This window comes from Ranitomeya imitator, chromosome 2, assembly GCF_032444005.1.
Source record: "Ranitomeya imitator isolate aRanImi1 chromosome 2, aRanImi1.pri, whole genome shotgun sequence".
In the NCBI taxonomy this organism is placed as follows: Eukaryota; Metazoa; Chordata; class Amphibia; order Anura; family Dendrobatidae; genus Ranitomeya; species Ranitomeya imitator.
The window spans coordinates 641,617,303-641,641,538 of record NC_091283.1 but is presented as its reverse complement, the minus strand read 5'-3'; the positions used below and the strand labels follow the sequence as shown (position 1 = coordinate 641,641,538).

The 24,236-nt window shown below is 44.9% G+C and overlaps 1 protein-coding gene across 1 annotated transcript in view; it reads right to left on the bottom strand.

The window, feature by feature from the left end:
* The window catches only part of LOC138666770 (zinc finger protein 420-like), a 163,721-nt gene extending 140,295 nt beyond the window's left edge, over positions 1–23,426 (bottom strand). The window contains exons 1-3 of the mRNA XM_069754943.1: positions 23,372–23,426; positions 12,501–12,652; positions 11,493–11,654 (exon numbers count right to left, since the gene is read on the bottom strand). Coding sequence (XP_069611044.1) covers positions 11,493–11,654; positions 12,501–12,605 — 267 coding nt within the window. The 5' untranslated portion in view covers positions 12,606–12,652; positions 23,372–23,426. The remainder of the gene's footprint in view (positions 1–11,492; positions 11,655–12,500; positions 12,653–23,371) is intronic.
* Between the last annotated feature and the right edge of the window lie 810 nt (positions 23,427–24,236).

The window sequence follows — 24,236 nt, the reverse complement described above, 5'->3', positions numbered from 1 at the left end:
TATACACTTATAGGGTACATAATGTCCAGGTCATAAGGTTTAAACGAAGCAACTGCGAACCAACGCATAGACAAATAAACAAACGAGAGATTGCAAGCCAATTAAGGCCAATCATATGTGTGCAAATATTTTAACAAGGATTGTACCGTTAGATAGTGCATGGAATATACAATTAAATGGTATTGCACCTAGAATTTGGTGGTGAGGGAAATTAAGTAATGGGGGACGGAAAGGCCTTGTCCCATTTGTTCCATTTTTTGTAAAATCTTGCAAACTGATTGCTAATCAAAGCAAATTTTAGTTCATGTGATCTGTGTTGCTGGACTAGGTGTAGGATAGCCTCTGGATTTGGGAGTATTTTGTTTTTCCAGTGGAAAGTGATGAGATTTTTTGCTACAAGACAAAGATGAATAAAAATGGGTTGGAGTGCCAAGTCTAGTTCGTCCAGGTTAAGGGAAAGAAGGGCCATTTGAGGTGTGAGGGTTAAAGTTTTGTTAGAGAGTTTATTGAGAGTGGTAGAGATCCAAGACCAGACTATTTTGACTCTAGGACATTCCCAAAGCATATGTAATAGGTCTCCCTTGAAGCCGCAGTCTCTCCAGCAAAGGGGTGAGGATGAGTTTGAAGGACTGAAGTGTGCTAATTTTGCCGGGGTAAGGTACCAATTACCGTATATACTCGAGTATAAGCCGACCCGAGTATAAGCCGACCCCCCTAATTTTGCCACAAAAAACTGGGAAAACTTATTGACTCGAGTATAAGCCTAGGGTAGAAAATGCAGCAGCTACCGGTGAATTTCAAAAATAAAAATAGATGCTCCATACCGTTCATTATTGCCCCATAGATGCTCCATATACAACTGTGCTATATAGAATGCTCTGCACCGTTCATTATTGCCCCATAGATGCTCCTTATAAAGCTGTGCCATATATAATGCTCTGCACCTTTGATTATGGCCCCATAGATGCTCCTTATAATGCTGTGCCATATATAATGCTCTGCACCTTTGATTATGGCCCCATAGATGCCCCTTATAATGCTGTGCCATATATAATGCTCTGCACCTTTGATTATGGCCCCATAGATGCCCCTTATAATGCTGTGCCATATATAATGCTCTGCACCTTTGATTATGGCCCCATAGATGCTCCTTATAATGCTGTGCCATATATGCTCTGCACCTTTGATTATGGCCCCATAGATGCTCCTTATAATGTTGTGCCATATATGCTCTGCACCTTTGATTATGGTCCCATAGATGCCCCTTATAATGCTGTGCCATATATGCTCTGCACCTTTGATTATGGCCCTATAGATGCCCCTTATAATGCTGTGCCATATATGCTCTGCACCTTTGATTATGGCCCCATAGATGCTCTTTATAATGCTGTGCCATATATAATGCTCTGCACCTTTGATTATGGCCCCATAGATGCCCCTTATAATGTTGTGCCATATATAATGCTCTGCACCTTTGATTATGGCCCCATAGATGCTCCTTAGAATGCTGTGCCATATATGCTCTGCACCTTTGATTATGGCCCCATAGATGCTCCTTATAATGCTGTGTCATATATGCTCTGCACCTTTGATTATGGCCCCATAGATGCTCCTTATAATGTTGTGCCATATATGCTCTGCACCTTTGATTATGGCCCCATAGATGCTCCTTATAATGCTGTGTCATATATGCTCTGCACCTTTGATTATGGCCCCATAGGTGCTCCTTATAATGCTGTGCCATATATGCTCTGCACCTTTGATTATGGCCCCATAGATGCTCCTTATAATGCTGTGCCATATATAATGCTCTGCACCTTTGATTATGGCCCCATAGATGCCCCTTATAATGCTGTGCCATATATAATGCTCTGCACCTTTGATTATGGCCCCATAGATGCTCCTTATAATGTTGTGCCATATATAATGCTCTGCACCTTTGATTATGGCCCCATAAATGCTCCTTATAATGCTGTGCCATATAGAATGCGGCTGCAATTAAAAAAAGAAAAAACACATACTCACCTTTCTTGCTCAGGATGGCAGCGCTTTCAATAATTACCTGCTCCTCTGCGGCTCTGTCTCCAGCACTGACGCTCAGCAGAGGGCGCGCACTGACTACGTCACAGCGCCCTCTAACCTGAGCGTCACTGCTAGAGGACGCTGCAGACGGAGCCGCACCGGAGCGAGGAGCAGGTAAATATAGCGCAGCGCTGCGCTCCCCTTACCTGCTCCCAGCGCGGTCCCTGCAGTCCCTGGCTTCTCCGGCGCTGCAGCTTCTTCCTGTAATTGAGCGGTCACATGGCACCGATCATTTACAGCAATGAATATGCGGCTCCTCCCCTATGGGGGTGGAGCCGCCTATTCATTTCTGTAATGAGCGGTGCCATGTGACCGCTCAGTACAGGAAGAAGCTGCAGCGCCGGAGAAGCCAGGGACTGCAGGGACCGCGCCGCAGCAGGTAAGTATGACTACACAGCCCCCGCTCCCCCTCCCCTGCCGACACCCGGGTATATGACTCGAGTATAAGCCGAGAGGGGGACTTTCAGCCCAAAAAAATGGGCTGAAAATGTCGGCTTATACTCGAGTATATACGGTACTAATAGTTTTAAAGTATGTTTCTTGAAGTGGGAATGATATTGTGGAGTTGTACGTTTTGGAGAGAGCTTCTTCCCATTGCTCAGGAGAAAAGGTGGATTTTAGGGTTTTTTCCCAGGTGATCATATAAGGGCTTTTTGACAAACTATCGTCATTGTTGAAAGAGTCATAGAGAAAACCATGACTCCAGAAGATTTTATGGTGAGGATTGAGTAAGACTTTTATTGAGGAGTGGGTAAAGTTCATTTTTGAATTAAGAAAAGCGAGGACATTATCTTTTAAGAGGATGAATTCTAAGAAAAAGGAGTGAGGAACGTTAAAGTTTTTCCTCAGGGATGAAAAGTCTAAGAAATTGGAGCCGTTGTGGATATCTCATAGTAACATAGTTAGTAAGGCCGAAAAAAGACATTTGTCCATCCAGTTCAGCCTATATTCCATCATAATAAATCCCCAGATCTACGTCCTTCTACAGAACCTAATAATTGTATGATACAATATTGTTCTGCTCCAGGAAGACATCCAGGCCTCTCTTGAACCCCTCGACTGAGTTCGCCATCACCACCTCCTCAGGCAAGCAATTCCAGATTCTCACTGCCCTAACAGTAAAGAATCCTCTTCTATGTTGGTGGAAAAACCTTCTCTCCTCCAGACGCAAAGAATGCCCCCTTGTGCCCGTCACCTTCCTTGGTATAAACAGATCCTCAGCGAGATATTTGTATTGTCCCCTTATATACTTATACATGGTTATTAGATCGCCCCTCAGTCGTCTTTTTTCTAGACTAAATAATCCTAATTTCGCTAATCTATCTGGGTATTGTAGTTCTCCCATCCCCTTTATTAATTTTGTTGCCCTCCTTTGTACTCTCTCTAGTTCCATTATATCCTTCCTGAGCACCGGTGCCCAAAACTGGACACAGTACTCCATGTGCGGTCTAACTAGGGATTTGTACAGAGGCAGTATAATGCTCTCATCATGTGTATCCAGACCTCTTTTAATGCACCCCATGATCCTGTTTGCCTTGGCAGCTGCTGCCTGGCACTGGCTGCTCCAGGTAAGTTTATCATTAACTAGGATCCCCAAGTCCTTCTCCCTGTCAGATTTACCCAGTGGTTTCCCATTCAGTGTGTAATGGTGACATTGATTCCTTCTTCCCATGTGTATAACCTTACATTTATCATTGTTAAACCTCATCTGCCACCTTTCAGCCCAAGTTTCCAACTTATCCAGATCCATCTGTAGCAGAATACTATCTTCTCTTGTATTAACTGCTTTACATAGTTTTGTATCATCTGCAAATATCGATATTTTACTGTGTAAACCTTCTACCAGATCATTAATGAATATGTTGAAGAGAACAGGTCCCAATACTGACCCCTGCGGTACCCCACTGGTCACAGCGACCCAGTTAGAGACTATACCATTTATAACCACCCTCTGCTTTCTATCACTAAGCCAGTTACTAACCCATTTACACACAATTTCCCCCAGACCAAGCATTCTCATTTTGTGTACCAACCTCTTGTGCGGCACGGTATCAAACGCTTTGGAAAAATCGAGATATACCACGTCCAATGACTCACCGTGGTCCAGCCTATAGCTTACCTCTTCATAAAAACTGATTAGATTGGTTTGACAGGAGCGATTTCTCATAAACCCATGCTGATATGGAGTTAAACAGTTATTCTCATTGAGATAATCCAGAATAAATCTCCCAATTTAATGATTTTAAATTCTGGCCAAATTGTAGGGAGGGTTATATTAGAGAGACTAAAGATAAGAGTAAGGGATATGTTTTTAAGAATGGAGAATTTGTGTGTCCGTCTGCTTGGTTTGGAGAATTTACACCAAGCTTGGGCAATGGCCTGGAATAGAGGGTGAGCGTTGAAGTTAGGAAGATGGTTTGAGATTGCTTGAGTGATGATATTACTTAACTGTTTGCCATTATTTAAAAATAATTCCAAGTCAAACCAGGCCGGAGGTTCACGTTGGGAAATCCAATGGACACTTTGTTTAATCAGAAGGGTTTGATAATGGCCAATAATGTTAGGAAGGCCCATCCCACCATTCCCTTTCTTCCTGTATAATGATGAGGAAGAAGTCCTAGCTTTTTTTCCTCCCCACAAGAAGGTTTTGAACAAGGTTTGGATATTTGTTAGGAGTATGACCGGGATAGGCAGAGGGAGGCATCGGAGAACATATAGAATTTTTGGAAGGATATGTGTTTTAAGGATATAATTTTTTCCCCACCAAGAGAGATTTTTTTCTTTAAAGATTAAGCAGTCTTTGCTTATTGAATCTGTCAAATTTCTCAGATTTATCTTCACCATAAGGTGGAGATTGTTACAGAGAGTAATACCTAGGTAAGGAATCTCTCTGTTGCACCAGTTAAGGGATGTTGTATCCTTTATTGCATCCGTTTGTTTAGTGTCAAGATTAAGGGGAAGGATGTTCGATTTTGACTGGTTGATTTTGTAGTTGGATAAATCTGAGAACTTGAGACGGGAGAAAATTACTCAACCTGTTGGCTAATATTTTGGAGAACAGTTTTATGTCTGTGTTGATGAGGGAAATAGGGCGATAATTGGTCAATAGTTCAGGGTCACCTTTAGGTTTCGGGATCAGGACAATCGAGGCCTCAAGCATTTCCTTTGGAAATAACCCCCGGTCGGCGGCGAAGTTGAATACTTCTGCAAGGTGAGGAGATAAAAGTTTACTGAAGGTTTTGTAATATGAATTATTGAAACCGTCGGGGCCTGGGGATTTGTGGAGGGGGAGTTTGTTAATAGTATCTTCTATTTCAATAGGGGAAAAAGGGGCAGACATAAAGGCCAAGTCGTCGGTTGATAAAGAGGGAAGATTAATTGAGTTGAGGTAATCATTGATAGCTGACGAGTTGGGTTGGGAAGAGGAAAAAGTTGATTTGAGGTTATATAATTTTTGGTAGAAGTGGGCGAATTCGTTAACTATATCTTGGGGGTGGGAAAAAATGCCGTTTTTGGAGGTGGCTACTATTCTGTTGATTCTATTGTAAATTCTTTTATTCTTTACCCTATTTGACATGAACGAAGTCGGTTTATTTAGTGAGGAGTAAAATTTATATTTTGAGGATTTTACTACAGCATCATAAGGAGTGGTGATGACTGACTTGAGATTTTGTCTCAAGGTCAAGAGTTCAGTTTGGAGAGAGGAAGATTGGGAATGATGGGCTAGTATTTCGGATTCTTTATTGTGGATTTGGGTTTGGACTTCCAAGATTTTCCTTTTATTTTCTTTTTTAATTTTTGACGAAATGTCAATGAAAGTACCTCTGAGTACAGCCTTGTGAGTACACCAATTGTTGAAAGGATTGGTTGAGGAGGAATTGTTCTCTAGGAAGAATTGGGAAATGGCCTTTTCTATTTTTTGCTTGTGGAAGGTGTCGTGAAGGATGCTGGAGTTACATCTCCACGTATTGGCTTAGTAGATGTCTTTCTGCCCAGGAACATATTCAGGTAGATATGTTCTTTAGGTAGTTGTTCTTTGAACTTCCCTGGTGTCTGATGTGAGCAACCGCAGTCATATTGTTCGAATATAAGTGATGTTTCCTGATAAGCTGACCCCCTACTAGAAGGGCTTCCTCTACAGCTTTTAGTTCCCTGTAGTTGGATGTAGTTGCCTGGTTCCAGAGACCTTGGAAAGGGGTATGATTTATCATGGACCCCCAGCCTCTCTTGCTGGCATCTGTTGTAATTGTAGCCAATGGGACTTGAGTCCAATTGACCCCTTTCTGTAGGTTTTTTTGGGTTTACCCACCATGCCAGGGAGGCTTTGACACGACCCGGCGTGTACAATCTTTTGTTAAATGAACTGGGATGACCGTTCCAATTCTGCAGAATGTGCCCCTGAAGAATTCTGGAGTGGGCCTGAGCCCAGGGCACCGATTGGATGCAGGCTGTCATGGATCCTAGAAGTGACATACCTTCCCTGATTGTAGGGGGATCTGATATCTCTGAAAGTCTTGACCTTTGATATCAAGGTTAGACGATGGTCCTCTGGAAGGAAGGACATTTGTTTTGCAGAGTCTAGTAGGACTCCCAGGAATTTTCTGGATTTGGAGGGTCGTAGCTGTGATTTTTACAGATTCGGGACCCACCCAAGAGACTTCAGGATATTGAGAGTCTTTGAAACATGAGACTCCAGGATCACTTTGGTGGAAGCTATTATCAGTAGGTCGTCTAGATCAGGGGTCCCCAACTCCAGTCCTCAAGGCCCACCAACAGGTCATGTTTTCAGGATTTCCTTTGCACAGGTGATACAATTATTACCTGGGCAAGACTAAGGAAATCCTGAAAACATGACATGTTGGTGGGCCTTGAGGACTGGAGTTGGGGACCCCTGGTCTAGTTAAGGCACTATACAGATGCCTTGCTTCCGGATAAAGAAGACTACTTCCGCCATTATCTTGGAAAATACCCTTGGTGCAGAGGAGATTCCAAATGTAAGGACACTGAACTGATAATGCTCTATCAGACGTTCTCTTTGTACTGCAAATTTGAGATACTTTCGATGTTTTGGGTGAATCGGAATATGAAAGTATGCATCTTTCAGATCGATAGTCACCATGAAGGAGTGAGGGCTTATCAAGGGGATGGCAGTTTTTACTGATTCCATTTTGAATTTTTGGTATTTCACATGTTGGTTGAGACCTTTTAGATTTATGATAATATGGGACTCGCCCGAAGGTTTGGGTACCAGAAAAAGATGGGAGTAATGTCCCAGATCTCTCTCTGATTCTGGAATCTGAGATATCACATTTGATTTTTTTATATCCCTGAGGCCCCTTCTCAATATTGTCCGGTCTCTTAAGGAGGGAAGGGAGGTGATCTTTAGACCCCGTGGAGGGGAGGAGATGAATTCTATTAGAAGGCCCTCTTTGATGACATTGAGGACCCAGGGGCAATTGGTGATATTTTGCCACTGAAAGAAGAAATGTGCAGGTCCCCCCCCCACTGGGTCGAAGTCACAGCTTCTCCTGCTGGAACTGATGTTGTTGTTGAGGGATAAGGATATTTTTCCCTCCGCCCTTCGGATAACTCCACCTTCCAGACTTGCCTTTTCCTCTTTGAGAGGTTAAGGGTTGAAAGGGACGAAAAAACTTTTTCTTAGGAGTTTTTTGTTCTGGAAGAGCTTTCTTCTTATCAGTTGCCTTTTCCAAGATGTCATCTAGGGAAGGCACATAAATAGTCACCCTTAAATGGTATGGCGCATAATTTGGCCTTGGAGGTGATATCGCCAGACCACATCTTGAGCCAAAGAGCTCTTCTAGCTGAATTAGTTTGCACTAATGATCTGGCGGCAACTCTGACGGTTTCCATAGAGGCATCCGCCAAGAACCCAGTAGCTCTAAGAAGACTAGGTAGAGAATCCAGCAACTCGCCCCTAGAAGTACCTGGGATATATGGGATTCCAGTTCCCCTAACCAGCGGAAAAGGGCTCTAGCCACACAAGTTGAAGCAATATTGGCTTTAAGGGCTACCGTAGAAGTCTCCCAAGATTTCTTCAATAGACTTTCGATTTTCCTGTCCATTAGATCTTTTAATTGCGAGGAGTTTTCAAATGGAAGAGCTGTTCTTTTAGCCACTCTTGCCACTTGTGAGTCGACCTTGGGGACCTCCCATTTGGTCGAATCTCCTTCTAAGGGGAATCTGTGTTTCATCTCAGAGGGAACACTGAGGTGTTTTTCTGGCAGTTCCCACTCTTGATTAATCACATCAGTTATATTAGAGTGAACTGGAAATCCTTCACGTTTCCCCTTAAGGTACCGTCACACATAACGATATCGTTACTTTTTGTGACGTAGCAATGATATCGTTAAGGAAATCGTTATGTGTGACAGCGACCAACGATCAGGCCCCTGCTGGGAGATCGTTGGTCGCTGAGGAAAGTCCAGAACTTAATTTCGTCGCTGGATCTCCCCGCTGACATCGCTGGATCGGCGTGTGTGACGCCGATCCAGCGATGTCTTCACTGGTAACCATGGTAAACATCGGGTTACTAAGTGCAGGGCCACGCTTAGTAACCCGATGTTTACCCTGGTTACCAGTGTAAACGTTAAAAAAAACAAACACTACATACTTACCTTCAGCTGTCTGTTCCCGGCGCTGTGCTTCTCTGCACTCCTCCTGCATCCTGTGTCAGCGCCGGCCAGCCGGAAAGCACAGCGGTGACGTCACCGCTCTGCTTTCCGGCTGACCGGCGCTGACAGTGCAGAGGAAAGCACAGCGCCGGAGGACAGACAGCGGAAGGTAAGTATGTAGTGTTTGTTTTTTTAATGTTTACGCTGGTAACCATGGTAAACATCGGGTTACTAAGCGCGGCCCTGCGCTTAGTAACCCGATGTTTACCCTGGTTACCGGAGACCTCGGGATCGTTGGTCGCTGGAGAGCTGTCTGTGTGACAGCTCTCCAGCGACGCTGCAGCGATCGGCATCGTTGTCGGTATCGCTGCAGCGTCGCTGAGTGTGAAGGTACCTTTAGTAATTCCACCAACCATTTGGTCCTGTATGGACTGTGGTTCTGACTCCTCCTCCAGCCCCATAGTACTGCGTACGGCAGATACTAAATCCTCAATCCAATCTGAAGAAAATAGATATTTTCTGGTTTCAGAGGTCATAGGGGACATAGGTTCCTCCCGTCTACCTGAGGATGAAGCATAGGAGAGGTCTGATTCAGACTCAGAATCCTCATCCTGAATTTTCCTTTTCTTTGCTGGAGAAAGTGGTGGTGGGGGTGGAGGGGTAAAGGCTGCTAGGGAAGATTGCACCTCTTGCTTGACTAGCGAGCGGATTTCTTCCAATAGGGAAGGTTGCTCTGCTCGGACTATTTTGTCAGTACAGGATCTGCAGAGTTTTTCTCCCATAATGGGGGCAATTTAATATTGCAGATGGCACATTTCTTTTTAATAGAAGTTTTAGGGGTAGACTTGTCTCCCTGCAACGAGAGGGAGAGAGAGTGTCAGAAAAAAATAAGATCCCCTTAGGTCATCTATCTAAGGACCCCTGTCCTTGTAACACTTACTGTGGCAGGGCAGGGGCAGCACTGGGCTCTGCAGGCGCAGGGCAGGTATTGCCTTCCATGTCAGGACAGTCTTACCTGCGGCGTTTTCAGGCAGGTTTTATGCTATACAGCAGGCCCCTGCCCCCAGCGAAAAACGATTCCCTCCTCCCCTCCATGGTCCTAGGTGGAGGAACTGCGTCCTGCACGAGGCGCCGCCGGCGGAAGTGCTGCACTGAGCGGCAGAAGAGACCGGAAGTGACGCACGCGATCACTTCTGGGTCACCGGCAGAGCGCGCAGAGGGAGAGGAGACCGGAGAGGAGACCGGAGAGTTCAGGGAGGACTCCGGTCGGGATCACTGGCCTGCTTTACCCTTTAGGGGGTGCGGGAAGGCCAGGAAACAGTCCTGAGGACACCACAGAGCGGCGCAACGGGAGCAGCACATAAGGGGAGGGGTGACACGACCCATGCTGCCCGGCTTAGTTCGGCAAAGCCTAGTCAGGTCCTGCGGTCTCCGGCCACCACAGCACACGGAATCTCTCTGTCCCATGGGGCACAGGAAAGACACTGGTGAGTGGGAGGTGGGAGGGCCTTTTAACCTCTCCGTATTTCCTGTTCCCCAATAGGGCAAAGAGGCAACCTCCGTATGCCGTCGTGGAAGGTGACTAGAGAAAAATCCCCTGAGGGAAGATATGGAAAGCTCATATCTAATCCAAAGCAACTTTCAGCTGTAATTGCCTCTAAAGGAGGGTCTACAAAGTACTGAATTCAGGGGGTTGAATAGTTATGCTCAATGAAGTTTTCAGTTATTTTGTCCTATTTGTTGTTTGCTTCACAATAAAAGAAAAGCAAATGTTCACAATTGTAGGCATGTTCTTTACATGAACAGAGCTGTGTTGTATGTATAACACTGCAGAGAGACTAACAATAGATTTATTGCCTCTCTATTATACCCTACTGAACATTAAAATTAGTGATAATGACCCCTCTATTATTTTCTGCTGTCTATACCTGGGGTGCATCTTATAGTCTGAAAAATATGGTCGATATATTCTTCACCTATCTATGCTACATCTTAACTCCTCTCAACAGGGCCTTTCTTAAAAGGTTATTCCAGCTTCATTCAACTCCATGAGGGTTGGTCGGGACACATGTGTAACTGGAAGTGAGTGGAGCCAGAAAAACGCTATAAACCCCAGAAAGCAGGGCTAAAACAAAACAGAAAAAAAAAGAAGGGCATATTCCAACAAGCCATCTTTGTGTCCCAGTAATTAAAAAACAAAAAAGCAGATCCCCAAGACACAAAGCTGCTGAGTTCTCCTGCTTTTATTTCCCTACCTGAAGCTGAGCAACACATTAGAAGACAACAGCTGATCCTAGATACACAACCCCTATTTCTTGTTCTACTGAGGACACATGATAGGTATAGCCGAGTGTGCATGCATATGGAGGAGTTGGCATCAGGGCTGTGGAGTCGGTAAGCTAAACCTCGGACTCCTACTCCTCAATTTCCCCGATTCTTGACCCCACAGCACTGGTCACTACTGAGCATAAAAAGCAGAACTCAACTAAAAGCCGAGATCCTTAGATTAGACATTTATAGGACATTTCATAACTTTCCCAAATTCTTATGCAAAAAATTACAGCACATCCTGCATTGTACTACTGTACTTAATGGTTTATATATTTTAGGAGTTGGTCCATTTTATACCAACTGCACCAAAATGGACGCCGACTCCGCAGCCCTGGTTGGGAGACATACTGTAGCTGCTGGACAGCTGACAGATACCCAACATCTATGGTCTTACAGACCTTCCTTAGTGTTACTGTGTAATATCTCAGTATTCCCAGCAGCCCTCACCTCTCCAGTCAGCAGCTCAATGATCTTGTTGGTGAGTTCCAGGATCTTCTGCTCATTGCTCCTCGTGTGTTTCAATGGGTGAGGTGGAGGATCCTTAATAGAGCTCTGAGTCCTGCTCCATCCTCCTGACATACCAGAGGTCTTCCTCACTACTGTGTAATCCTGTGGAGAGAAAGAAACTAAAACACTTAAGGTACCGTCACACATAGCGACGCTGCAGCGATACCGACAACGATCCGGATCGCTGCAGCGTCGCTGTTTGGTCGCTGGAGAGCTGTCACACAGACAGCTCTCCAGCGACCAACGATCCCGAGGTCCCCGGTAACCAGGGTAAACATCGGGTAACTAAGCGCAGGGCCGCGCTTAGTAACCCGATGTTTACCCTGGTTACCATCCTAAAAAGTAAAAAAACAAACGCTACATACTTACCTTCTGCTGTCTGTCCTCGGCGCTCTGCTTCTCTGGTCTGGCTGTGAGCGCCGGGCAGCCAGAAAGCAGAGCGGTGACGTCACCGCTCTGCATTCCGGCTGACCGACGCTCACAGCCAGAGCAGGAGGAGAGCAGAGCACAGCGCTGGAGGACAGACGGCTGTAGGTAAGTATGTAGTGTTTGTTTTTTTACTTTTAGGATGGTAACCAGGGTAAACATCGGGTTACTAAGCGCGGCCCTGCGCTTAGTTACCCGATGTTTACCCTGGTTACCAGCAAAGACATCGCTGAATCGGTGTCACACACGCCGATTCAGCGATGTCTACGGGGAGTCCAGCGACGAAATAAAGTTCTGGACTTTCTTCCCCGACCAGCGATCTCCCAGCAGGGGCCTGATCGCTGCTGCCTGTCACACTGGACGATATCGCTAGCGAGGACGCTGCAACGTCACGGATCGCTAGCGATATCGTCTAGTGTGACAGTACCTTTACTATACATCCCCCAATTAAGTTACCTCTGCAATCAACCCCCTTTGTCATTTATACAGATGTTTGCTATCATAATCCCCAGAATTCCTCACCTCGCCAGTCAGCAGGTAGATTATTTCCAGGGAAAGTTTTAATATCCTTTCAGCCATCTCTTTGTCTTTACCCATCCTAGTTAGACCAGTCAAGAAATGGACCATTGTATACAGGTGGCAACGTCAACACAATGGATTTCTAAGTGAAGGCGCTTAAAGAGAAGCACATGATACATGAATTACAGCATGCCAAACAGTTTTAGATCTATGGACCTTTTAAATTAACATTCATTGTTATGGTCTTTACCAAAAGCGTGTGGCTCACAGGCTGCTTTGTATCCTTACCTAGTGAGCCATGCCCCGTAAATAAAGACCATAACTTGCAATATATAAAAAGACCCATACCTCTGGAGATGTATGGCAGATTTAAATATTAGCAATAATAAAAAACGAGTAAAAATTGGCCAATGGCTCCTCTTCAAATTAAGTTTTTATATTAAACGAAACCTGTTACCCCCAAAATCGAAGATGAGCTAAGCCCACCGGCATCAGGGGCTTATCTACAGCATTCTGTAATACTGTAGAAAAGCCCCCGATGTAACCTGAAAGATGAGAAAAAGAGGTTAGATTATACTCACCCAGGGGCGGTCCCACTGCGGTCCGGTCCAATGGGCGTCGCAGGTCCGGTCCGGGGCCTCCCATCTTCTTACAATGTCCTCTTCTTGTCTTCTTGCCGCGGCGCAGGTGAGGGCAGAGCAAAGTACTGCAGTGCGCAGGCACAGGGAAAGGTCATAGAGGCCCGGCGCCTGCGCACTACAGTACTTTGCTCTGCCCTCAACAGGGCAAAGTACACCTGCGCCGGAGCCGCAGCGTGAAGACAACGTCATCCTATGAAGATGGGAGGCCCTGGACCGGACCGCGACGCCCATCGGACCGGACCGCCCGCCCAGGTGAGTACAATCTAACCTCTTTTTCTCATCTTTCAGGATACATCGGGGATTATATACAGCATTACAGAAGTGGAACAATCAGAGGAAAAGTATAATAGAAGCACATCACCACTTCTGTATTTATCACCCACTCCTGGTTTTTGCTACAGATACTGATGTACAATACTGAAGCGCAGAAGTATTTTAGAGGAAACATCCTTTGAAAATCTGACTTCATTTCTCAGCAGCTTCTTCACGACTTGCACTCCTAGGTATTTCCCTATACACACACACACACACACACACACACACAAACAAACCTTTCATTCAGTCGTGATTCGGACAGCATGAATCTCATAACAGACAGGTTCCCTTTAAACATTTTAAAATAAACTGATTTAATTTACTATGTCACCATACAAAACCAAAATATCCATAAAATCTACATTTCCCTCCGGCCTCTAAGGGTCCATTTACACTAAGAGTTTTTTTTGTGACCTAGCCTTCCTAGAAATGCTTGCTTCACGATAATCTTTCAGTGTAAACAGGTTGCTGATCTACTGATGAACGAGTAAAACGCTCAAGTCCATTAAAGCTATTAACCTGCAGATATAGGGTTAAGATGCAGGTCAATAGCATTATGACGGTGTCTGTCCGCAGTATTGGAAGTGCTTCACCTGGGAAAAAATGACATGTATTCACGCCCCGGCACCCTTGCTGGCAGCTGGCGCAGCAGCGTGGAACAAGCTTTCAAGGTGCCGAGGTGGGTTACAGCCGCCGCTCTCAGTGCTGTGAGTGATAACCAGCTGTCCACAATACATCTAGCGGCATCCGATACCAGAAAAGGCAGGATGGTGTCCCCAGTCGCTTCGCATTTTTTAATTGCTCATGGTGGCTCCTCGGCTCATATCTCATTCTTTGGTTTACAGAAAATCTTTCCTAACGCCAGAGGAGGAAACTTGAAGAAGCGGCTGTTGCAAACTGAGTCCCAGTGGATCTTCAATCTACGGAGTCTTTCCCCCACTGGACGCAACGAGGAATTGCTTTTCACAAGCTTCCTGGGATGATTTTACTGGACCCAGGCACCATGAATTGGACACTAATGGATGAGGACGAGGGACTATGAGTGGCTTTGGGACCTTCATAGGAATCTTGACCTTCAATATAAGAACACCGGTTCTCTCTCCCCCTCATGGACGCTGTATTCTTTGTGGACTCACGCTTTGCCCACCCGTTTTGGCTTTCCCCATATCTTATGCAACTATTTTCATGGGTTGTGTACCATGTTTGGCAACTCATACGTATATTACCTGTGCTATAAGAGGATTGGTTACCATATTTTGTCATGTTCTTTCATCATGTACCTGCTCATGTGGGGTGGGGGTCCCTTGTTCATAGAGACTTAGCTACTCCATTGGGGGCCTCGCTGTTGTTCCCTTTATATTTGTCTGTATATATAACTTTATTATTTCTCTATTAAAATATTGTTTAAGCACTTTAGTATCACATTTTTGTATATATAGTGCATACACATACTTATATTTCTCATATATTTTTGTATGAATGTATGTGCATTTCTATGCTCGTTATGTCCATGGAATTGGATATTTATGGGTAGCTGTCATTGTAATCATTTTTACCACATTGTGGTCTCTGAAACCTCCTTTCCTTGCCCCCTTCTATTTGGGGTACTGTGTTAATTTGCTCATCTCGCATATGTGGTTTCCAATCTTATAGCATATATGTCCCACTTGGACATTGCCCTGTCCGATCAGTCCTGCTTTTCTACCTACTGTGCTGGCGCTGGATTATGGCATTGTATGCCATAATCTCGGGGCTGGGGGACGGCGCTGTGAGCCTTACTCTACGCATGCGTCTCATGTTTCAGTTTGTCATGGGCTTATTTAGCCTCTCAGCCATTGCATTAGCTCTATTTCGAGCGGTATGTTGTGCGCAGGCGCCCCTTTGACGTTCAATATCCAGTCCTGTGCGCACTTTTACTTTCACTTTAAGTGACCGCTTCGCATTGACGCCGGCGCACCTCCCCCTTCTGTCTATTAAGGTATGTGCGTGGGTTTTTTTTTTTGCCCACCTGCCAGAAATCATCTTCATCTATTCACCGCTACTTAACCCCTCTGTGACCTTAGACGTACTATCCCGTCGAGGTGCCCTGGGCTTATCTGACCCTGGACGGGATAGTACGTCATAGCCGATCGGCCGCGCTCACGGGGGGAGCGCGGCCGATCGCGGCCGGGTGTCAGCTGCTTATCGCAGCTGACATCCGGCACTATGTGCCAGGAGCGGTCACGGACCGCCCCCGGCACATTAACCCCTGGCACACCGCGATCAAAGATGATCGCGATGTGCCGGCGGTGCAGGGAAGCACCGCGCAGGGAGGGGGCTCCCTGCGGGCTTCCCTGAGCCCCCCGCAGCAACGCGATGTGATCGCGTTGCTGCGAGGGTCTCCTCACCTCCCTCCCTGCTCGAGCCCCGGATCCAAGATGGCCGCGGATCCGGGTCCTGCAGGGAGGGAGGTGGCTTCACAGAGCCTGCTCAGAGCAGGCACTGTGAAGCAGCCTGCACTCCTATCAGATCAGTGATCTGACAGAGTGCTGTGCAAACTGTCAGATCACTGATCTGTGATGTCCCCCCCTGGGACAAAGTAAAAAAGTAAAAAAAAAATTTTCCAAATGTGTAAAAAAAATAAAAAAAAATATTCCAAAATAATGAAAAAAAAAAAAAATATTATTCCCATAAATACATTTCTTCATCTAAATAAAAAAAAAAAAAACCAATAAAAGTACACATATTTAGTATCGCCGCGTCCGTAACGGCCCGACCTATAAAACTGGCCCACTAGTTAACCCCTTCAGTAAACACCGTAAGAAAAAAAAAAAAAAAACGAGGCAAAAAACAACGCTTTATTATCATACCGCCGAACAAAAAGTGGAATAACACGCGATCAAAAGGACAGATATAAATAATCATGGTACCGCTGAAAGCGTCATATTGTCCCGCAAAAAAAGAGCCGCCATACAGCATCATCAGCAAAAAAATAAAAAAGTTATAGTCCTGAGAATAAAGCGATGCAAAAATAATTATTTTTTCTGTAAAATAGTTTTTATCGTATAAAAGCACCAAACCATAAAAAAATGATATAAATGAGGTATCGCTGTAATCGTACTGACCCGAAGAATAAAACTGATTTATCAATTTTACCAAACGCGGAACGGTATAAACGCCTCCCCCAATAGAAATTCATGAATAGCTGGCTTTTGGTCATTCTTCCTCACAAAAATCGGAATAAAAAGCGATAAAAAAATGTCACGTGCCCAAAAATGTTTTCAATAAAAACGTCAACTCGTCCCGCAAAAAACAAGACCTCACATGACTCTGTGGACCAAAATATGGAAAAATTATAGCTCTCAAAATGTGGTATTGCAAAAAATATTTTTTGCAATAAAAAGGGTCTTTCAGTGTGTGACGGCTGCCAATCATAAAAATCCGCTAAAAAACTCGCTATAAAAGTAAATCAAACCCCCCTTCATCACCCCCTTAGTTAGGGAAAAATAAAAAAAAATGTATTTATTTCCATTTTCCCATTAGGGCTAGGGTTAGGGCTAGGGTTAGGGCTAGGGCTAGGGTTAGGGTTAGGGTTAGGGCTAGGGCTAGGGTTAGGGCTAGGGTTAGGGCTAGGGTTAGGGCTAGGGTTAGGGCTAGGGTTAGGGCTAGGGTTAGGGCTAGGATTAGGGCTAGGGTTGGGGCTACAGTTAGGGTTGGGGCTAAAGTTAGGGTTAGGGTTTAGATTACATTTACAGTTGGGAATAGGGTTGGGATTAGGGTTAGGGGTGTGTCAGGGTTAGAGGTGTGGTTAGGGTTACCGTTGGAATTAGGGTTAGGGGTGTGTTTAGATTAGGGTTTCAGTTATAATTGGGGGGTTTCCACTGTTTCGGCACATCAGGGGCTCTCCAAACACGACATGGCGTCCGATCTCAATTCCAGCCAATTCTGCGTTGAAAAAGTAAAACAGTGCTCCTTCCCTTCCGAGCTCTCCTGTGTGCCCAAACAGGGGTTTACCCCAACATATGGGGTATCAGCGTACTCAGGACAAATTGGACAACAACTTTTGTGGACCAATTTCTCCTGTTACCCTTGGGAAAATACAAAACTGGGGGCTAAAAAATAATTTTTGTGGGAAAACAAAAAGATTTTTTATTTTCACGGCTCTGCGTTATAAACTGTAGTGAAACACTTGGGGGTTCAAAATTCTCACAACACATCTAGATAAGTTCATTGAGGGGTCTAGTTTCCAATATGGGGTCACTTGTGGGGGGTTTCTACTGTTTAGGTACATTAGGGGCTCTGCAAACGCAATGTGACGCCTGCAGACCAATCCATCTAAGTCTGCATTCCAAATGATGCTCCTTCCCTTCCGAGCCCTCCCATGCGCCCAAACGGTGGTTCCCCCCCACATATCGGGTATCAGCGTACTCAGGACAAATTGGACAACAACATTTAGGGTCCAATTTCTCCTGCTAACCTTGGAAAAATACAAAACTGGGGGCTAAAATATAATTTTTGTGGAAAAAAAAATATTTTTTATTTGCATGGCTCTGCGTTATAAACTGTAGTGAAATACTTGGGGGTTCAAAGCTCTCACAACACATCAAGATGAGTTCCTTAGGGGGTCTACTTTCCAAAATGGTGTCACTTGTGGGGGGTTTCTACTGTTTAGGTACATTAGGGGCTCTGCAAACGCAATGTGACGCCTGCAGACCATTCCATCTAAGTCTGCATTCCAAATGGCGCTCCTTCCCTTCCGAACCCTCCCATGCGCCCAAACGGTGGTTCCCCCCCACATATGGGGTATCAGCGTACTCAGGACAAATTGGACAACAACTTTTGTGGTCCAATTTCTCCTCTTACCCTAGGGAAAATACAAAACTGGGGGCTAAAAAATAATTTTTGTGGGAAAAAAATTTTGTTTTATTTTTATGGCTCTGCATTATAAACTTCTGTGAAGCCCTTGGTGGGTCAAAGTGCTCACCACACATCCAGATAAGTTCCTTAGGGGGTCTACTTTCCAAAATGGTGTCACTTGTGGGGGGTTTCAATGTTTAGGCACATCAGTGGCTCTCCAAACGCAACATGGCGTCCCATCTCAATTCCTGTCAATTTTGCATTGAAAAGTCAAACGGCGCTCCTTCCCTTCCGAGCTCTCCCATGCGCCCAAACAGTGGTTTACTGCCACATATGGGGTATCAGCGTACTCGGGACAAATTGGACAACAACTTTTGAGGTCCAATTTCTTCTCTTACCCTTGGAAAAATAAAAAATTGGGGGCAAAAATATAATTTTTGATAGAAAAATATGATTTTTTATTTTTACGGTTCTGCATTATAAACTTCTGTGAAGCACTTGGTGGGTCAAAGTGCTCACCACACCTCTAGATAAGTTCCTTAGGGGGTCTACTTTCCAAAATGGTGTCACTTGTGGGGGGTTTCAATGTTTAGGCACATCAGTGGCTCTCCAAACGCAACATGGTGTCCCATCTCAATTTCTGTCAATTTTGCATTGAAAAGTCAAACTGCGCTCCTTCCCTTCCGAGCTCTCCCATGCGCCCAAACAGTGGTTTACTGCCACATATGGGGTATCAGCGTACTCAGGACAAATTGGACAACAACTTTTGAGGTCCAATTTCTTCTCTTACCCTTGGAAAAATAAAAAATTGGGGGCAAAAATATAATTTTTGTGAAAAAATATGATTTTTTATTTTTACGGTTCTGCATTATAAACTTCTGTGAAGCACTTGGTGGGTCAAAGTGCTCACCACACCTCTAGATAAGTTCCTTAGGGGGTCTACTTTCCAAAATGGTGTCACTTGTGGGGGGTTTCAATGTTTAGGCACATCAGTGGCTCTCCAAACGCAACATGGCGTCCCATCTCAATTTCTGTCAATTTTGCATTGAAAAGTCAAACTGCGCTCCTTCCCTTCCGAGCTCTCCCATGCGCCCAAACAGTGGTTTACTGCCACATATGGGGTATCAGCGTACTCAGGACAAATTGGACAACAACTTTTGAGGTCCAATTTCTTCTCTTACCCTTGGAAAAATAAAAAATTGGGGGCAAAAATATAATTTTTGTGAAAAAATATGATTTTTTATTTTTACGGTTCTGCATTATAAACTTCTGTGAAGCACTTGGTGGGTCAAAGTGCTCACCACACATCCAGATAAGTTCCTTAGGGGGTCTACTTTCCAAAATGGTGTCACTTGTGGGGGGTTTCAATGTTTAGGCACATCAGTGGCTCTCCAAACGCAACATGGCGTCCCATCTCAATTCCTGTCAATTTTGCATTGAAAAGTCAAATAGCGCTCCTTCCCTTCCGAGCTCTCCCATGCGCCCAAACAGTGGTTTACTGCCACATATGGGGTATCAGCGTACTCAGGACAAATTGGACAACAACTTTTTGGGTCCAATTTCTCCTGTTACCCTTGGTAAAATAAAACAAATTGGAGCTGAAGTAAATTTTTTGTGTAAAAAAGTTAAATGTTCATTTTTATTTAAACATTCCAAAAATTCCTATTAAACACCTGAAGGGTTAATAAACTTCTTGAATGTGGTTTTGAGCACCTTGAGGGGTGCAGTTTTTAGAATGGTGTCACACTTGGGTATTTTCTATCATATAGACCCCTCAAAATGACTTCAAATGAGACGTGGTCCCTAAAAAAAAATGGTGTTGTAAAAATGAGAAATTGCTGGTCAACTTTTAACCCTTATAACTCCCTAACAAAAAAAAAAATTGGTTCCAAAATTATGCTGATGTAAAGGAGACATGTGGGAAATGTTACTTATTAAGTATTTTGTGTGACATATCTATGTGATTTAATTGCATAAAAATTCAAAGTTTGAAAATTGCGAAATTTTCAAAATTTTCGCCAAATTTCCGTTTTTTTCACAAATAAACGCAGGTACTATCAAAGAAATTTTACCACTATCATGAAGTACAATATGTTACGAGAAAACAATGTCAGAATCACCAGGATCCGTTGAAGCGTTTCGGAGTTATAACCTCATAAAGGGACAGTGGTCAGAATTGTAAAAATTGGCCTGGTCATTAACGTGCAAACCACCCTTGGGGGTAAAGGGGTTAAGACTTCCCTATTTGTCTCCCAGCACTTCCCCTGACGAAGCTGCGTATAGCAGCGATACGCGTGGGGCTCCCCCCACACTCTCTGCATCCCGGGTTCGCCCTTTTCCACCTTTGACTACTGACTGCCGACGACCTATGCCACATACTGGATGACCTACTCTGGGTATTTATCTTTAACCCCTGTATCTTTTTACATCATTGTGCCACATACTTCCATTTTTACTTCCCAATCTCTATACCTGATTGGGTTTATTTCCCCACCTGGCTGCTTTGCTTTTCGCATCTCTTTACTTAGCTAATATCTCATAATATTTTTTTGGGGGGGATTTTTTTTTATATTATTCTCTTATGGGCTTATTGGGGCCCCATTGATGGTATTAGTCTCTTTCTCTATATTAGGGCACTTTATTTATTGCAAGGTTGTCTGGGGACGCCCAGACTCTTTATGCTCATATAAGTTTATATTTGTATAGATATTGTTATATTGTGGCCACTTGAAATATTGAGTCATATTTTACCTATATAAGTATCAAGGGGTTCTTATTTTTCCATATTATAGGCCTTTCCCATATATTGTTTTGGGAAAGGTATGTATATATATTCATGCATATACTTCTATGGTATAACAATCCAATTGTGGCATGTCTTTATTGCTGTCGTTTAATATCATTTATATTTGGGCTGTTTATATATGATTATCTTGGGACCAGTAGTGTGGTTGTTGTATTTTATATGTTTTTATTTTTGTGCATTTGTTTCTTTCTTTAATAAACTATTTTTGTATTTTTTGCTATTCAGTTTGTATTTTTTTGGGCGTGCGCCCTATTTGCATAGCTTTCTTTCTCTTGTTTTTCCATGATGTTTTTGCTATGCATTGAGCTGCACCCCTTTATATGTTCATCATAATTATGGTAGTCGCCCAGTTGTGGTGCTCCCTAACTCTCTAAATATAACCAGCTGTGCCGGCACATCGATGTGACTGAAAACCGGCGGCTCCCAGGAGGAATAAAGTTAGGCTTTCTCCTTGGGTTTGCACTTTCCATACAGCAGCCTGGCACCATCATAATGCCATTAACCCTGTACCTGCAGATCATTACCCGACCTGACAGGTTACCTTTAACGAGTCATCCCATTATCATCCTGGGCAGGAATACAATGACAGGTAATAAGTGTAATATGGATACCTCAAGGTCCACCATTCACATAAGATGATGATCACAGCTGACCACCTCTCCCTCGTCACCACAGTGACTTTGGCACAGATCACACCTCTAAAAAACGACAATATATTGCTATGACCCATATGGCTGCTGTAAAGCATAGCTCTAAATGGTACCAAAAGGAATCCGTCAGCAGGATTTCACCCCCCCAACTATTTATCTGTGCATGTAGCCTTTTCAAAGACAAGTCCAGCAACACCTCTACTTGGCCAATCTGCTCTTCCATAAGGCCAGTTCACACATTCGGTGTTTGATCAGTATTTTACATCAGTATTAGGCTACGTTAACATTTGCGTTGTTGGGCGCAGCGTCGGCGACGCGACCAACAACGCATGTACACAACGCAGCGTTTTGCGACGCATGCGTTGTCATAAGATCCTACAGATCAGGAATTTCGGCACAGGGAAAACGCTACAGGTAGCGTCCTCTGCGCCCTGTCTTGTCCGTCTATATGACGCATGCGTTGTAAAACGAAGTACAACGCATACCGGCGCATGTCCATGCGCCCCCCATGTTAAAGATAGGGGCGCATGACGCATGCGTCGACGACGCTGTGCCCAACAATGCAAATGTGAACGTAGCCTTAGTAAGCCAAATACAAGAGTGGGGAAAATAAATGCAGAAGTGGTGACGTGTTTCAATTATACTTTTCAATTGTTCTATTCCTGACTTTTTTACCAATGTAAAATACTAACCAAATACTGAATAGTGCCTTACTGAGAAATCAGCGTTTGAATTGATATGCAAATGAGGCGGAAAAACTTCGGTAGATCTGAAGCCTATGTCAATCCAGCACCACCTTCTTCTGCTTGACTAATGGTTTCTTTGCATGAAGTCACACATCATAGAGACCGTCAGTCAAGCAGGAGAAGACAGCACTGGGCGGGGAATAGAACTGACAGAGGCTTCAGATGTACAAATAGTTTGTCAGTCTCATTTGCATATCAAATTCAAGCTCTGATTTCCCAGCAGCAGACTGGCCTATGTAGGTATTGATGGACTTGTCTTTGAATTTGCTACAAACGCATATAAATCATTTTGGGTGTGAACTCCTTCTGACAGATCCTCTTACAGCAGCTCAAGCATGATGGCATCTTCCATCTGCCAAACCATGGGCAGCATGAACCAGACCCTGCCATCCAAGGACCATGGGCAGAGCTGAGGCTAGTTCTGTGCCCCCGGTTGGCTTGTCCCCAGGTGACTGATGGGTCTCTCCCATGTGTAGACCTGTCAACCATCTGGAGCAGTGTTAGGAGGAGATAGGGGGCCAAAATAGTTTAGTCTCCTCCTATGGTTCCAGCCTGGAGCGTCTCTTATAGACATAAATAGGTCTACAGCCAAGCGATCAGGATCTGCTCCCTGCGACCAGTGGTTTGGGCAGCAGGAATCAGCCCACAAGAATAAACTACAACCAGCTGATGTGATGGATAAAGGGGCGTCTGGTGCCTGTGTGGGGTCTGCACACTGGCACCCGGGTAACAGCTCCTCGTACAGCAGCAGAGCCCAGCTCAGAGCTGCAGAGGCCGGGCGCCCGGCATACCCCGCAGCCATGGCGGCTCCACCAGGCGGAATGTTATGGCCGCGGCTGACTTCTATGGAGTCAATCCCAGCACAAGTCACAATACTCACTGACTGAGCCGCCTCCGGAAGTCATCCGTCTGTACACAGTATTACTTCCGGTTTGTAGCTCGCCTCCGGAAGTCATCCGTCTGTACACAGTATTACTTCCGGTTTCTAGCTCGCCTCCGGAAGTCATCCGTCTGTACACAGTATTACTTCCGGTTTGTAGCTCCCTGAGTGCCCGGCGCTCACAGCCCCACGAGTGATTGGTTCGCTCCGCACAGCGCACAGCAGAGAGTCATTGCCCAAAACTAATATGGCTGCTAAGACTGAGTGCACATTAATACGCATGAGCAAAATAGTCCATTTCCTGCATCGAACTCAGTCCTTGGTAGAGGGAACTAAACCCTGGGATGTGGGTATATACTGGAGTGTATGGGCTCTCAAGAGGTCTTACTGCAGGCTATACACCTAGCCAGTACAGTAGAGCACTCCCTACAGCAGACCTGGGAAAGATGCGGCCTGCGGGCCGCATCCGGCCCGCCTGATGATTTTAAGCGGCCTGCCAGCTAGCTGTCACTTCTGACAGCCGCCCTCGGCACCGCTCGGCCAGCCGCTTCTGAGGAGGAGCAGAGCCGGGTTGATTACCTATTTATCGGTGGCGGCAGCCATCTTCCCAAGGCCGCGCGTGCGCAGATGGAGTGCTCTGCTTCACGGGGCTTCAGGAAAATGGCCGCGGGAGACCACGCGTGCGGAGATGGAGATCGCGGCGGCCATTTTCCTGAAGCCAGTTTGCAGATTTAGATCTCGGCTTCAGGAAAATGGCCGCCGCGATCTCCATCTGCGCACGTGCGGCCTCAGCAAGATGGCCACTGCCACCGATATTCAACCCGGCTCTGCTGCTAACATTGCATTCCTGGCCGCTGCGTCACCT